Source organism: Elgaria multicarinata, chromosome 14 (genome assembly GCF_023053635.1).
Source record: "Elgaria multicarinata webbii isolate HBS135686 ecotype San Diego chromosome 14, rElgMul1.1.pri, whole genome shotgun sequence".
In the NCBI taxonomy this organism is placed as follows: domain Eukaryota; kingdom Metazoa; phylum Chordata; class Lepidosauria; order Squamata; family Anguidae; genus Elgaria; species Elgaria multicarinata.
This window is the reverse complement of record NC_086184.1, coordinates 3,580,778-3,593,908: the sequence shown is the minus strand read 5'-3', so window position 1 is coordinate 3,593,908 and position 13,131 is coordinate 3,580,778. Positions and strand designations below refer to the sequence as shown.

Here is a 13,131-nt window from a genome sequence, read left to right as displayed (position 1 = left end):
AGGGAACTCAGGCTATTTGTCTGCCTGGCCCAGTGTTGCCTGCCCTGAATGGTGGCATCTTTCTGGGCTCTCTGACAGAGATCCTCTCCCTAGAACCTGCCACAAGCTACACTCAACATCTAAGGTCCTCCTCCGGGTGCCTACAAGGGAGGCTCGGAAGATGGCAACAAGGGAGAGAGCCTTCTCTGTGGTGGCCCCCCAATTATGGAATGATCTCCCTGATGAGGCCCACCTGGCACCAATATTGCTATCTTTTTGGCGCTAGATCAGGACATTTCTCTTATCCCAGGCATTTAGCAATTTGTGATGAGCTTAATTGATCCTGGATCTGTTTTTAGATTCAGTTGACTGCTTATAGTTGTTTTTAGATGTTTGTTTTTGAGTATACAGTATGTTTTTATGGTTTTAAATTTTGTATATCATTTTAATCTTATGTAAATCACCCAGAGAGCTTAGGCTATGGGATGGTTAATAATAATAATAATAATAATAATAATAATAATAATAATAATAATAATAATTCCTGATCCTTTTAATTGAAGATGCCAGCGGCTGAATCCAGGGCCTCCTGCATGCATAGCGTTTGTTTTATCACCTCCCCAAATTCAACAACTGACCTTACAACACTCTCATTTGGGGTGCTATTAGTTTTTAGGGGCTTTGGAATAAATAGAGTGTAGAACTCCTCCTCTTCCTCCTGCTTCATAGTTTGTTCTATGTCAGTTCATTCTATCTCTGTATTGTCTACACACTGACAGTCAACAACCCTCCACGGAAACTGCCCCAGCCCTACTTGGAAAAGCCGGGGATTGAACCCAGGACCTTCTGAATGCACATCAGGGGCTCTAGCACTGAGCTACGGCCCTTCCGCACACACATGTGGACAGGGAGACATTTTTCTCCCTCTTTCAAAATACTAGAACCCAAAGGGGTCACGTCCCATGAAGCTGATTGGTGGTAGATTCAAGACAAATAAAAGGAAGGACTTCTTCACACAGCATGTAGTTAAACTATGGAACTCACTACCACAAGATGTAGCGATGGCCACCAATTTGGATGGCTTTAAAAGGGGGTTGGATAAATTCCTGGAGGCGAAGGCTATCAATGGCTACTAGCCCTGATGGTTGTGTGCTACCTCCAGTGTCTGAGGCAGTAATCCTGTGTGCACCAGTTGCTGGGGAACATGGGTGGGAGGGTGCTGTTGCACCTTGTCCTGCTTTGTTGGTCCCTGGTCGACAGCTGCTTGGCCACTGTGTGAACAGAGTGCTGGACTAGCTGAACCCTCAGTCTGATCCAGCAGGGCTCTTCTTATCTCCTGGTGGTCCCACATAGACCCATCTTCCAATTGGAGTCCACCAGGGGAAGAGCCTTCAGCGTGGTGGCCCCACTCCTGTGGAATTCCCTGCCTCTGGAGGCCAGGCAGGCGCCAACTTTGTACTCCTTTCGGCGCCTCCTGAAAACATCTTTATTCCAGGAAGCCTTTCCTTAATATCCAGCCATGAGTCACTGTATTTGCTTCTCTTAAAACCTGTTTTAAGTGTTTTATTCTGTTTTTATTTTCATTTTATTTTGTACACCACTCTGAAATTTTGTATGGGGAGCGGTACATAAATATTGTAAATATTATACATATATATTTATATATATATCGGATGTTTTTGTTTTGTTTTGTCACTTTGCTTTTATTATTTCTGGGTAAATTGTTTCAGACTCTTCTTGGTTGTGGGAAGTCATACATGTATGTAATTAACTAACTAACTAACATGATTGGGTGGGTGAATTTAAATGAGCTCAAATACTGAATATGAAATGAAACCTGAATATCGGATTCACATCAAACGTTTTTGTTAAAAGTAACAAGCAAACAAGCTTAAGTTTTAATTCACGCTCACTGAATTAGAAGACAGCTAATGCATTAATCACGTACATTCCAACTTCATTAGATTCAGTTAACTGCATTCCTAAGCCAAGTGTAAGTTTGACATTCATTCATAAATTTTATTAATTCAGAATCAGGCAGGAGTGATCCTTTAATCTGGGCTGAATGCAGAGAAGTTTACATTCATCTAGCTTTCTTGACCATGGGGAAATTAACAGACATGTGCCATCCTGTTTGCAATTAACCTTTTTATGCATCTTGAGGATGCTACCCAAAACAAACACTTGAAGAAGAAGAAGAAGAAGAAGAAGAAGAAGAAGAAGAAGAAGAAGAAGAAGAAGAAGAAGAAGAGGGATAAATGCCAAGTTCTACATTTAGGAAATAGAAACCAAATGCACAGTTACAAGATGGGGGATACTTGGCTCAGCAATACTACAAACGAGAAGGATCTTGGATTTGTTGTAGATCGCAAGCTGAATATGAGCCAACAGTGCAATATGGCTGCAAGAAAGGCAAATGCTATTTTGGGCTGCATTAATAGAAGTATAGCTTCCAAATCACGTGAGGTACTGGTTCCTCTCTATTCGGCCCAGGTTAGGCCTCATCTAGAATATTGCATCCAGTTCTGGGCTCCACAATTCAAGAAGGACACAGACAAGCTGGAGCGTGTTCAGAGGAGGGCAACCAGGATGATCAGGGGTCTGGAAACAAAGTCCTATGAGGAGAGACTGAAAGAACTGGGCATGTTTAGCCTGGAGAAGAGAAGATTGAGCGGAGACAGGAGAGCACTCTTCAAATACTTAAAAGGTTGTCCCACAAAGGAGGGCCAGGATCTCTTCTCGATCCTCCCAGAGTGCAGGACACGGAATAAAGGGCTCAAGTTAAAGGAAGCCAGATTTCAGCTGGACATCAGGAAAAACTTCCTGACTGTTAGAGCAGTGCGACAGTGGAATCAGTTACCTAGGGAGGTGGTGGGCTCTCCCACACGAGAGGCCTTCAAGAGGCAGCTGGACAACCCTCTGTCAGGGATGCTTTAGGGTGGATTCCTGCATTGAGCAGGGGGTTGGACTCAATGGCCTTGTAGGCCCCTTCCAACTCTGCTACTCTATGATTCTATGATTCAAAGAAGAAGAAGAAGAAGGAGAAATAATGATATAGCTCTGGGAAAGAAGATGTCAGGAGTGGAAAGCCACTATGCTAATTCTTGCTGGCACACTGTCCAGGGTAGCCTCCCAATCTTTCATGGTACCTTTTTCAAGTAGCTAAGAACTGGAGTATGTTCGCACCACCTATGTTTTCCCGCAGCAGAAGGCCACCTCAGCTGATTGCTTCACTTCTGCACGGCTTGCACAAGCCATAACGTCGGAAGTGCTGCCATCCGTCTTTGCTCCGCCTTCTTCCTGAGAAACGCTCTCCCATGTTGCTTTGTATCTGAGCAAGCTGCTCATGTGAATGCACCAAAGCAATATGTAACTCTGCTGAATTTTTCATGTGTGCTTTGTCAGATAAAGAAGGCACGGGGAGGCTCCCCAGGTGACTTTCCAGAACGCCGTGTTCCGATTTGGATTGGGAGTAAAAAACGGTCGGTGCAGAATTTCGCGTGGGGAGGGGTGGGCCGTGTTTGGCCCTCCAGATGTTTTGGGCTGCAATTCCTATCATCCCTTTACTATCAGGTATCCTGACTAGGGCTGATTGGGCTTGTAAGCCCAGAACATCTGCAGGGCCACAAGTCACTCACCCTTGATCTAGAAAATACTAGTTTGCATGGAGGGAAGAAGAAGGGGTGAAATGAATGGAGAAAAATGCACTTGGGGCTGGGTCTCCCAGTTCCCTCCTGGAGGTAGGGGCCTGGCTGCGATTCCGGTTATGGGTCTTCATTTCCCTCCCCCTGCATCTCCCCACACACCCCACCCCGCCTGCCCTCAGTGCGCCATTAGCTTAATTTCAAGGCTCTCAGCTAGGTTCTTGTGTCCACAGCTGCTTGCGAGGCTGCTGCTGAGACCACATAATGGGTGTTGCGTTTTCCTAAAAGGGAGCCGCTCCGTTCCAGTCATGTAGTTAAATGCGGTGGCCAGCTCCCTTGCAAGGGTCCCTTGTGGACAGTGAGAGGCCTGGCTACGGCGACGGGCGCAGCTGTACGTCGCAAATGAGGACCCAACTTTGGTGAAAATGCAGCACGAAAAAGACATGTTGTTAATATCTGCTCATGGTGTCTCCCGCCACGGTGGGGTGGGTACGCTGGGGACTACAGGGGAATCCTATTCCCCCCTGGAAAAAGAAAACTTTTCTGAGATCCACTTTGCCCTAGAGCTCTTTGATCCTGCTGACACATTGCTTTTCTGCAATTAGCTGGAAGTAGAATTAAAACAGAGGTTCCACAGAGCACTTAATACATGGCCAAGATCCTTCTATAGCAGCCTTCCTCAACTTGGGGCACTCCAGATGTGTTGGACTGCATCTCCCAGAATGCCCCAGCCAGCTGGCTGGGGCATTCTGGGAGTTGTAGTCCAACACATCTGGAGCGCCCCAAGTTGAGGAAGGCTGTTCTATAGTGTCTCCTTAGAGTTAATTTCCATTCAGCAAAGATCCTTTCTAATGCTAATTGAAAGCATTAGCGTTTCGCAGCTCATCCCCCATATATTGTTTCCCTGGTTAGCTTGTTTGGGGAATTAGCAATGATTGTCTCTTATCAGTCAGTTTTGTAGTTGTGGGGTGGGGAGGGAGAGGGAATATTCAATTATTAATTCCTTTCTTTTGTGGGGTGTGTATGTATGTCCACATTTATGCACACACATTCTTTCCATTATAGTGAAGTATAGTGGGTCAGCGTTACCCATTATGGGGAGATTTATTGCATTTCCATTTAAATTATTTCTTAATTTGCATCTTTATACATGCATTACCACAGGCTTCCCCACTCTGCACCTTCTGGATGTGTTGGGATTGCAACTCCTATAATTCCCAGTTAGCATAATTATGGGGGGGGGGACGACAATCCCAAGGGAGCAGTTGGGGGAAGGCTAAATTTTGGGGCTTTTTTTGGCAATATGCAAGTGGCCACCTTAGGAACCTCTCCAGAGATGCCAGGGGTGTCTGGGGGTATCTCTGGTGTCAAGGGGCCCCATAGGTCCTTCGGGCTTTTGGCATCAGGGCTTTCATGTGAAGATAAGTCATCAACCTGGTTTGCATGTAACGACAACCCAGAGCATGGGTTGAGTATGGGTTGTTGTTGAATCATGGGTTGTTGTTGAATCATGGATTGTTGTTGAATCATGGATTGTTGTTGAATCATGAGTTGTTGTTGAATCGTGGATTGTCGATATGTGAGAACCCTACACTACGGTTTAACTATGAGTTGTTAACAACGAACAACCTGAGAAGAGAACCTATGGTTTGTTGTTGGGTTGTGAACTCTGGGTTGTTCATGGTTAACAACCCATAGTTAAACCATAGGTCCAGAATTCGCATGTAAGGACAACCCATGATTCAACGACAAGCCATGCTCAACCTGTACTCTGAGTTATCGTTATGTGCAAATGATGCCATTCTGGCTCGGATTGGGTCATACATGAGAGCAACCTGCTGTGGGCAGTAATACAAATCTGTCACTATAAGCAAAGTATGGCAATATTTGATGCTCCAGGACCAAGTTATGGGGCTACGCTTTCCGGTTCTTTTTTTTTTTGGTCTGGCAAAATGTCCCGCCCCTTTTTAAAGCAGCCTGACCTAATATGTGCCTACGTACAGTATGTTTCCCCCACCAAAACTGCTTTCCTTCTTTTTCTGACGAAAGGCTGTGTGCTTTTAACTGCTGCTGGACAGACAGACAGACATCAATTCCACAGGTGCAGCTTCCCATTGAATTGTGATGTTATCTGTACCTGTTGTATTTCTGCATGTCTCATAGAGTTGCTGTCAGGGGGGAAATGGTTGTGTATTTGAAAATGCATCATATTAATAGGAACATTTGCAGCTTCCTCCCAGTGATGGACCTCCTAAACTCTGACTCTCCTGGCCCATCACTGTATTTTCTTTGTATACCTGGCTTTCCGTAGGCTCAAGAATACAGCTGCCTCCAGTATGAGCCACAACTCCTAGTACTAGCCCCCTCCTCTTGGTCCTCATCCTAATCCCTAATCTTTCCCTATTTCCCTGTGCTAATCCTATAAATCCTCCATTAATCCTATCTGTCTAGTTCTGTCTCCGTCACCCTTCTCTGTCTTTATGTGCATGGTGCCAAGGGCGGGGCGGAGCGGGGGGGGGGGGGAGGCAGGGACAAATCAAAGGAGGTAGCATTTCCGTATATTCCGGCTGTAGTATTTTATAGGGCCAAACGTCACTCCCGCTGCAGCCACTCCCTCTGTGCATGTGGCTGTGAACTACTGAATCATAGAATCATAGAATAGCAGAGTTGGAAGGGGCCTACAAGGCCATTGAGTCCAACCCCCTGCTCAATGCAGGAATCCACCCTAAAGCATCCACGACAGATGGTTGTCCAGCTGCCTCTTGAGGGCCTCCAGTGTGGGAGAGCCCACAACCTCCCTAGGTAACTGATTCCATTGTCGTACTGCTCTAACAGTCAGGAAGTTTTTCCTGATGTCCAGCTGGAATCTGGCTTCCTTTAACTTGAGCCTGTTATTCCGTGTCTTGCACTCTGGGAGGATCGAGAAGACATCCTGGCCCTCCTCTGTGTGACACCCTTTCATGTCTCCCCTCAATCTCCTCTTCTCCAGGCTAAACATGCCCAGTTCTTTCAGTCTCTCTTCATAGGGCTTTGTTTCCAGACCCCTGATCATCCTGGTTGCCCTCCTCTGAACACGCTCCAGCTCGTCTGCATCCTTCTTGAAGTGTGGTGCCCACAACTGGACGCAATACTCCAGATGAGGCCTAACCAGGGCTGAATAGAGAGGAACCAGTACCTCACGCGATTTGGAAACTATACTTCTATTAATGCAACCCAAAATAGCATTTGCCTTTCTTGCAGCCATATCACACTGTTGGCTCACATTCAGCTTGTGATCTACAGCAGTAGATCTACAACTGCCAGTACCTACTTGGCTAGAAAAGTTCAGACTGTCTTGCTTGGGAAAAGGATCTGATGACTTCTGCTAATATGCAGGGAACGTAAAAGCTCTGGAGTATCAGATCAAATGTGTATCTCAGGGGTCGGCTACACGCCGGCCTCATGCAGGGCTGCCTGGCTGTTTTTTCCTTGAGAATTTTAATGGTATTGTATACTTGCAAAATTTAATATAATATATACTTTGAAACATTCAGTGAACGAGGTAGTGTGAATGCAGAAGAAAGGTCTTGTCTGGAAGCACCCTCTGTGATGAGGACAAACCATGGTTTGTTGTTATGGGAATGAGCAGTAGTGAAATGTACACAAGAGAAGTTTGCCCCTTAAACTAGGATCATAAACCATAGTCTGATCGTGGTTTGAAGGCCAATTAGTTCCCCACATTTGGGCAAATGATGGTTAGCCGCAGGTTTGAAATAGGAGTATCCAGTCTCCTCTCCTCACATGCAAAGGTGGAAGCATGCAAATCCAAAGATTGCTGCTGCTTGTTCTCATAATGGCAAACCAGGGTTTGTTATTACGTTTGTCATTCTGCCACTTGTTAGGGTTGTTCTTAGAAAAACAAACCATGGTTTGTCATTAGATTTGTCATTTAGGCCACAGCTAGACCTAAAGTTTATCCTGGGATCATCCAGGGTTCGCCCCTGCCTGAGCACTGGATCCCCTGTGTGTCACCTAGATGAACAGGTTTGACCCCTGGATGATCCAGGGATAAACCTTAGGTCTAGCTATGGCCTCAGTCTCTTGTTAGGGTTGTTCCCATAATGGCAAACTATGTTCCTAAGAACCACGCAGACACACACAGGGCCGGCGCTACCATTAGGCAAACTAGGCAGCCGCCTAGGGCGCAGACCTCAGAGGGGCGCAGTACTGACCTTTAAGGGTTACAGTTTTATACAAATTAGCTGTTTTAAGAAAAGAAACATAATATGTTCAAGTTTTGTGCTTTTTATTTTTTCTACAGAACATCAGTTCTTAAAAGAAGTTGGCAATTTTTGGGGGGTGGAGCTTGTCTTGCCTAAGGTGCAAAATAGTCTGGCACCGGCCCTGCACACACACACACACACACACACACACACACACACACACACACACTTTCAGAAAACCTCTTCACTGGTGCACACTCTCCCTTCCTCTAGGTTACCCCTAAAATCAGGAGCAGCTGGGGACCTTGCTGAGCGCCAAAGGAGGTGTCTATGGGCACCATATGGGAGACCCATTCATAGATGATCGGAATTTGTGTCCAGGTGGCAACATGGGAGCTCTGCAACACGCACCTCTCCACTGACCCTTTCCAGCATACTTTGGACCAAAGATTTGGGTATGGTAGACTTCCTCATGGCACATCAACAGGGAGAATAGGAAGGAAGCTTATACTGGAATGGACGTGGTTAAGGAATCTCCTATTCTGAAACCAGAGCAGATTAAATGCATGTGTGCATTTCCCTGTTCAGGGAGCCTGAATGGAAGAGAACTCTGGGAACCTGGTCTGCACTAGGAACAGAGGGAGATGACTTACTATAAATGGCTGCCTCCCATATGTGCCTGCCCGGACCCTAAGGTCATCCTCAGGGGTCCTTCTCCGTGAGCCCCTGCCGAAGGAAGTGAGGCAGGTGGCTACCAGGAGGAGGGCCTTCTCTGCTGTGGCACCCCGGCTGTGGAATGAGCTCCCTAAGGAGGTTCGCCGGGCACCTACACTATATTCTTTTAGATGCCAGGTGAAGACCTTTTTATTCTCCCAGCATTTTAACAGTCTATAAATTAATTCTAACTTTGCTGTTTTGAATTTGTATTTCAAATTTGTATTTCTGCATTGCTGCTGACGTTATTTTGCTTGTGCTTTTATACTGTATTTTAAATTACGGTTTTATACTGTTGTTTTATACTTTGAATGGTCTTAACTTTTGTGAACTGTCCAGAGAGCTTTGGCTATTGGGCGGTATAGAAATGCAATAAATAAATAAATAAATAAATAGCCCAGCATTGTCAGCACCGTCTGGCAGCATCGATAGCGCTCCAGGGTTTTTGGGAGGGAGAGTGATCTATAAATGTAATAAATATTTTTTTTTTAAAGCGTTTGCTTTTAAGGTGAGCAGATCATGTGTAATACATACCACTGACCTCTTCTGGACCAGTGTAGAACTGCTCTGCAGTGTTTCCTAGCTTTCAGCGATACAGATCTTGCAGAATTCCCCAGCAGTCCCCATTGCTTCCTGCAACATCGTAGCAGCAAATGATTTTGTCTTTGTCTGTTGAAAACGACTCCCACACCCACACCCACCCATAAAGAAAACTCGGGGTGGTGGCAGTTTGAGGGTGGGGTGGGTGGGAAATGGTTCGTCCTTTTTTTTAAAAAAAAATGCTACGAAGTCAAATGTTAATAAAATTTCCCAAAGTTTTGGGAGGACTCAGGATAACTATTTATTTATTTAATTATTTATTTAAAGTATCTCATTCCTTAGCCAAAATTGCTGCTGGAGCGGTTTCCATATAACCGCAGTCTCCGCCCACAGGCTTGCAATCTTAGAAGACACAACACACAAGATAAAAGGCATGCGGAGGGGAGAGGAAAAAAAATGTAATAGTCTTTGAGAAGAGAATGTTTTCTCTCTCATCTCCCGCCTTCTTCAAGGTTGGCTCATAGTGACATCTTGTGTGCCTGAGACCAGGGGACAAGATGCACCACCACTCAGCGTGAGTGCCCAGCTAACCCACGGCTTTTAGAAATGCTATAAATTCAAATGTTAGTAAAAAAAATTGAACATTTTTGGAAGAAGGACTCAGAAAGTTCCAAGAAAGTACAGTTGCTTGTATTTTATTTTATTTTCTGATCAATATGTACAAACACACAACGTGGCAGACACCTGCACACTCCTTTTACATGTTGAAGAATTTGTATTTTTTTACTTTCAATAGGTACTGAGCTCTTACAAAGACCATTTTATTGTAGATATTCCATGAAAATATCAGTTATAGACCAAGATTTATAATGAGTGAATTCCTTTGTTTCTTTAATGATTTTGATTTATTATGATATACCACCTTCTTCTTCTTCTTCTTCTTCTTCTTCTTCTTCTTCTTCTTCTTCTTCTTCTTCTTCTTCTTCTTCTTCCTTTTGTTGCCTTTATTTTGTTAACCTTATTTCAAATAAAATAAAATTTCATGATAAAAATTATTTTATGATTTATTTATTTTTTTGCACTTGTATCCCACCTTTTTCCCTCCAAGGAACCCAAGGTGGCACACAGAAGCCCCCTCCTCTCCATTTTTATCCTAACAAGGACAACAAGCCTGTGAGGTAGGTTGGGCTGAGAATCTGGGACTGGCCCAAAGTCACCCGTTGAGCCGAGTGGGGACTAGAACCCAGATCTCCCAAGTCCCAGTCCAACACTCTTACCACTACACCACACTGGCTAACAGCTAAGGATCTGTGCCTCAGAGTCCATCTGAGGTGCTATCATAGAATCAAAGAATAGTGGAGTTGGAAGGGGCCTACAAGGTCATCGAGTCCAACCCCCAACTCAATGCAGGAATCTACCTTAAAGCATACCTGACAAATGGCTATCCAGCTGCCTCTTGAATGCCTCTAGCGTGGGAGAGCCCACCACCTCCCTAGGTCATTTGTCATACTGCTCTAACAGTCAGGAAGGTTTTCCTGATGTCCAGCCAGAATCTGGCTTCCTGTAACTTGAGCCTGTTATTCCGTGTCCTGCACTCTGGGAGGATCGAGAAGAGATCCTGGCCCTCCTCTGTGGGACAACCTTTTAAGTATTTGAAGAGTGCTGTCATGTCTCCCTCAATCTTCTCTTTTCAAGGCTAAACGTGCCCAATTGTTTCAGTTTCTCCTCATAGGGCAGCCTTCCTCAACCTGGGGTGCTCCAGATGTGTTGGACTGCATCTCCCAGAATGCCCCAGCCAGGCTGGGGCATTCTGGGAGATGCAGTCCAACACATCTGGAGCGCCCCAGGTTGAGGAAGGCTGTCATAGGGCTTTGTTTCCAGCCCCCCTGAGGAGAGACTGAAAGAACTAGGCATGTTCTTCAACCTGCTAACCAAATCCCCTTTCTTTGTAAACCGCCCAGAGAGCTTCGGCTATGAGGCGGTATATAAATGTAATAAATAAATAAATAAATAAATCATTTCCCGCCTCTTTGCTCGCAGGGACCTACCAGGGCCAGTGGGCTGGCGGAATGCGCCAGGGATACGGCGTCCGACAGAGCGTCCCGTACGGCATGGCTGCAGTTATCCGGTCGCCGCTAAGGACCTCAATCAACTCTCTGCGCAGCGAGCACACCAACGGCACGGTGCTTCACCCTGATTCTTCCCCCGCCGTGGCAGGCAGCCCTGCCGTCTCTCGAGGGGGATTTGTCCTGATGGCGCACAGCGATGCAGAGATCCTCAAGAGCAAGAAGAAGGGCATCTTCCGGCGGTCGCTGCTGAGCGGGCTCAAGTTGCGCAAATCCGAATCCAAGAGTTCTTTGGCTAGCCAACGGAGCAAGCAGAGCTCTTTCCGCAGCGAGGCGGGCATGAGTACTGTCAGCTCTACGGCCAGCGACATCAACTCCACCATCAGCCTCGGCGAGGGTGAGGCAGAGCTGTCCGTCATCGAAGATGACATCGATGCCACCACCACCGAGATCTACGTGGGCGAGTGGAAGAACGACAAGCGCTCGGGGTTCGGGATCAGCCAACGCTCAGACGGGCTCAAGTACGAAGGGGAGTGGGCGAATAACAAGCGCCACGGGTACGGCTGCATGACCTTCCCGGACGGCACGAAGGAAGAGGGGAAGTACAAGCAGAACATTCTCGTCAGCGGCAAGAGGAAAAACCTGATCCCGCTGCGGGCCAGCAAGATCCGCGAGAAGGTGGATCGCGCCGTCGAGGCGGCGGAGCGTGCCGCCACCATCGCCAAGCAAAAAGCGGAGATCGCCGCTTCCAGGTAAGGCTGTGCCCGTTGCTTTGGCGGCTTGACGGAGGATTGGAAGGAGGAAGCGTATTGCCGGTTCCCACTGTGGAAGGCGTGGGGTTTGTGGAATTCCACCACTGGGTGAGGATGAAATACACCAAGCAGGATAGAACACTTTTAAAATGGTGTGAAAACTGTATACGTCACGTGTCCTGGGCCTGAACCGTTGCCATAACCATTATAAACTATTATAAGCAGCAGTGTGGATCCTGCCTCTAGTAGTATGAGACCTGAGGTGGAACCAAGGCCAGGATAATTAGCATGTTCTGGAAGGTAGACGTCAGGGCCGCTCTTGAGTTGGCCCCCAGTGTGACAATTACCGGAGAGTTTTCTAGCACGGAGGCCGGGACAATCCTTTCCTTTGCACTGTCCGCCTAATAAAAGCTTAATGCGTTATTTTAATGGGTGTGTTTTTCCGCACTGTAACCTAAATTCGGGTCAGTTCAGTTTGGCTTTTCTGTGTCAGAGCACACAATGATTGTTCCTTTGTTGTGAGTCACAATGGTAACAAAGACTCGCAACTGGAAGGGTGGGTGGCAGAGGAAAAGCACAGGAAACTGATAGCATGTCCAGCATGAGTGGGAGAAATATTCTCAACAGATCAAGGTGAGGTAGACAGGAGTGGGGAAAACCGGGATGGGTCAGGGTGGAGAGTTTTGGCTCAACCAGTGGAGATGCCTCCATCTGAATCGTCTTAATGGCTGAAGTGTGATTTAAGGATCAGACACATTTGGGGTCCAGAAAGTGTTTCAGTATATGGTTCCTATGTGCTTTAACCTGGCCCTAAAGCAAGGATGTTGAGCCTCGGATCCTGGAGTCCCAGGGCGGATCTACACAGCGTACTGAAGGCGCTTGCATGCGCCTGCAGTGCGCCCCCAAAGCGATTGTGTAGATCCTGCCCTGGAAGAGGCGGAGGAAGAGGCGGAGGAGGAGGCGGCTGGGGAATCCGGCCGCGTCCTTGCCGCCTCCACCGCCCACCTCCCCGCCGCCCTCCTGCTGCCGGCGAAAGAGCCACTCGGGTCAGAGAGCTCGGAGGAAGAAGGCGGGGCGGAGAGCGGAAGAAGCTCTCCGCCCCGGGTGGCTTTTTCGCTGGCAGCAGGAGGGCGGCAGGGAGGTGGGCGTCAGCGGTAAGGACGCGGCCAGATTCCCTAGCCGCCTACTCCTCCACCTCTTCCTCCGCCTCTTCCAGGGCAGGATCTACACAATC

At 47.0% G+C, this 13,131-nt stretch overlaps 1 protein-coding gene across 1 annotated transcript in view; it reads left to right on the top strand.

The window, feature by feature from the left end:
* Positions 1-13,131, top strand: part of JPH3 (junctophilin 3) — a 79,153-nt gene that overhangs the window by 15,372 nt on the left and 50,650 nt on the right. Inside the window, exon 2 of the mRNA XM_063141293.1 lies at positions 11,120-11,897. Within this exon, the coding sequence (XP_062997363.1) occupies positions 11,120-11,897 (778 nt within the window). The remainder of the gene's footprint in view (positions 1-11,119; positions 11,898-13,131) is intronic.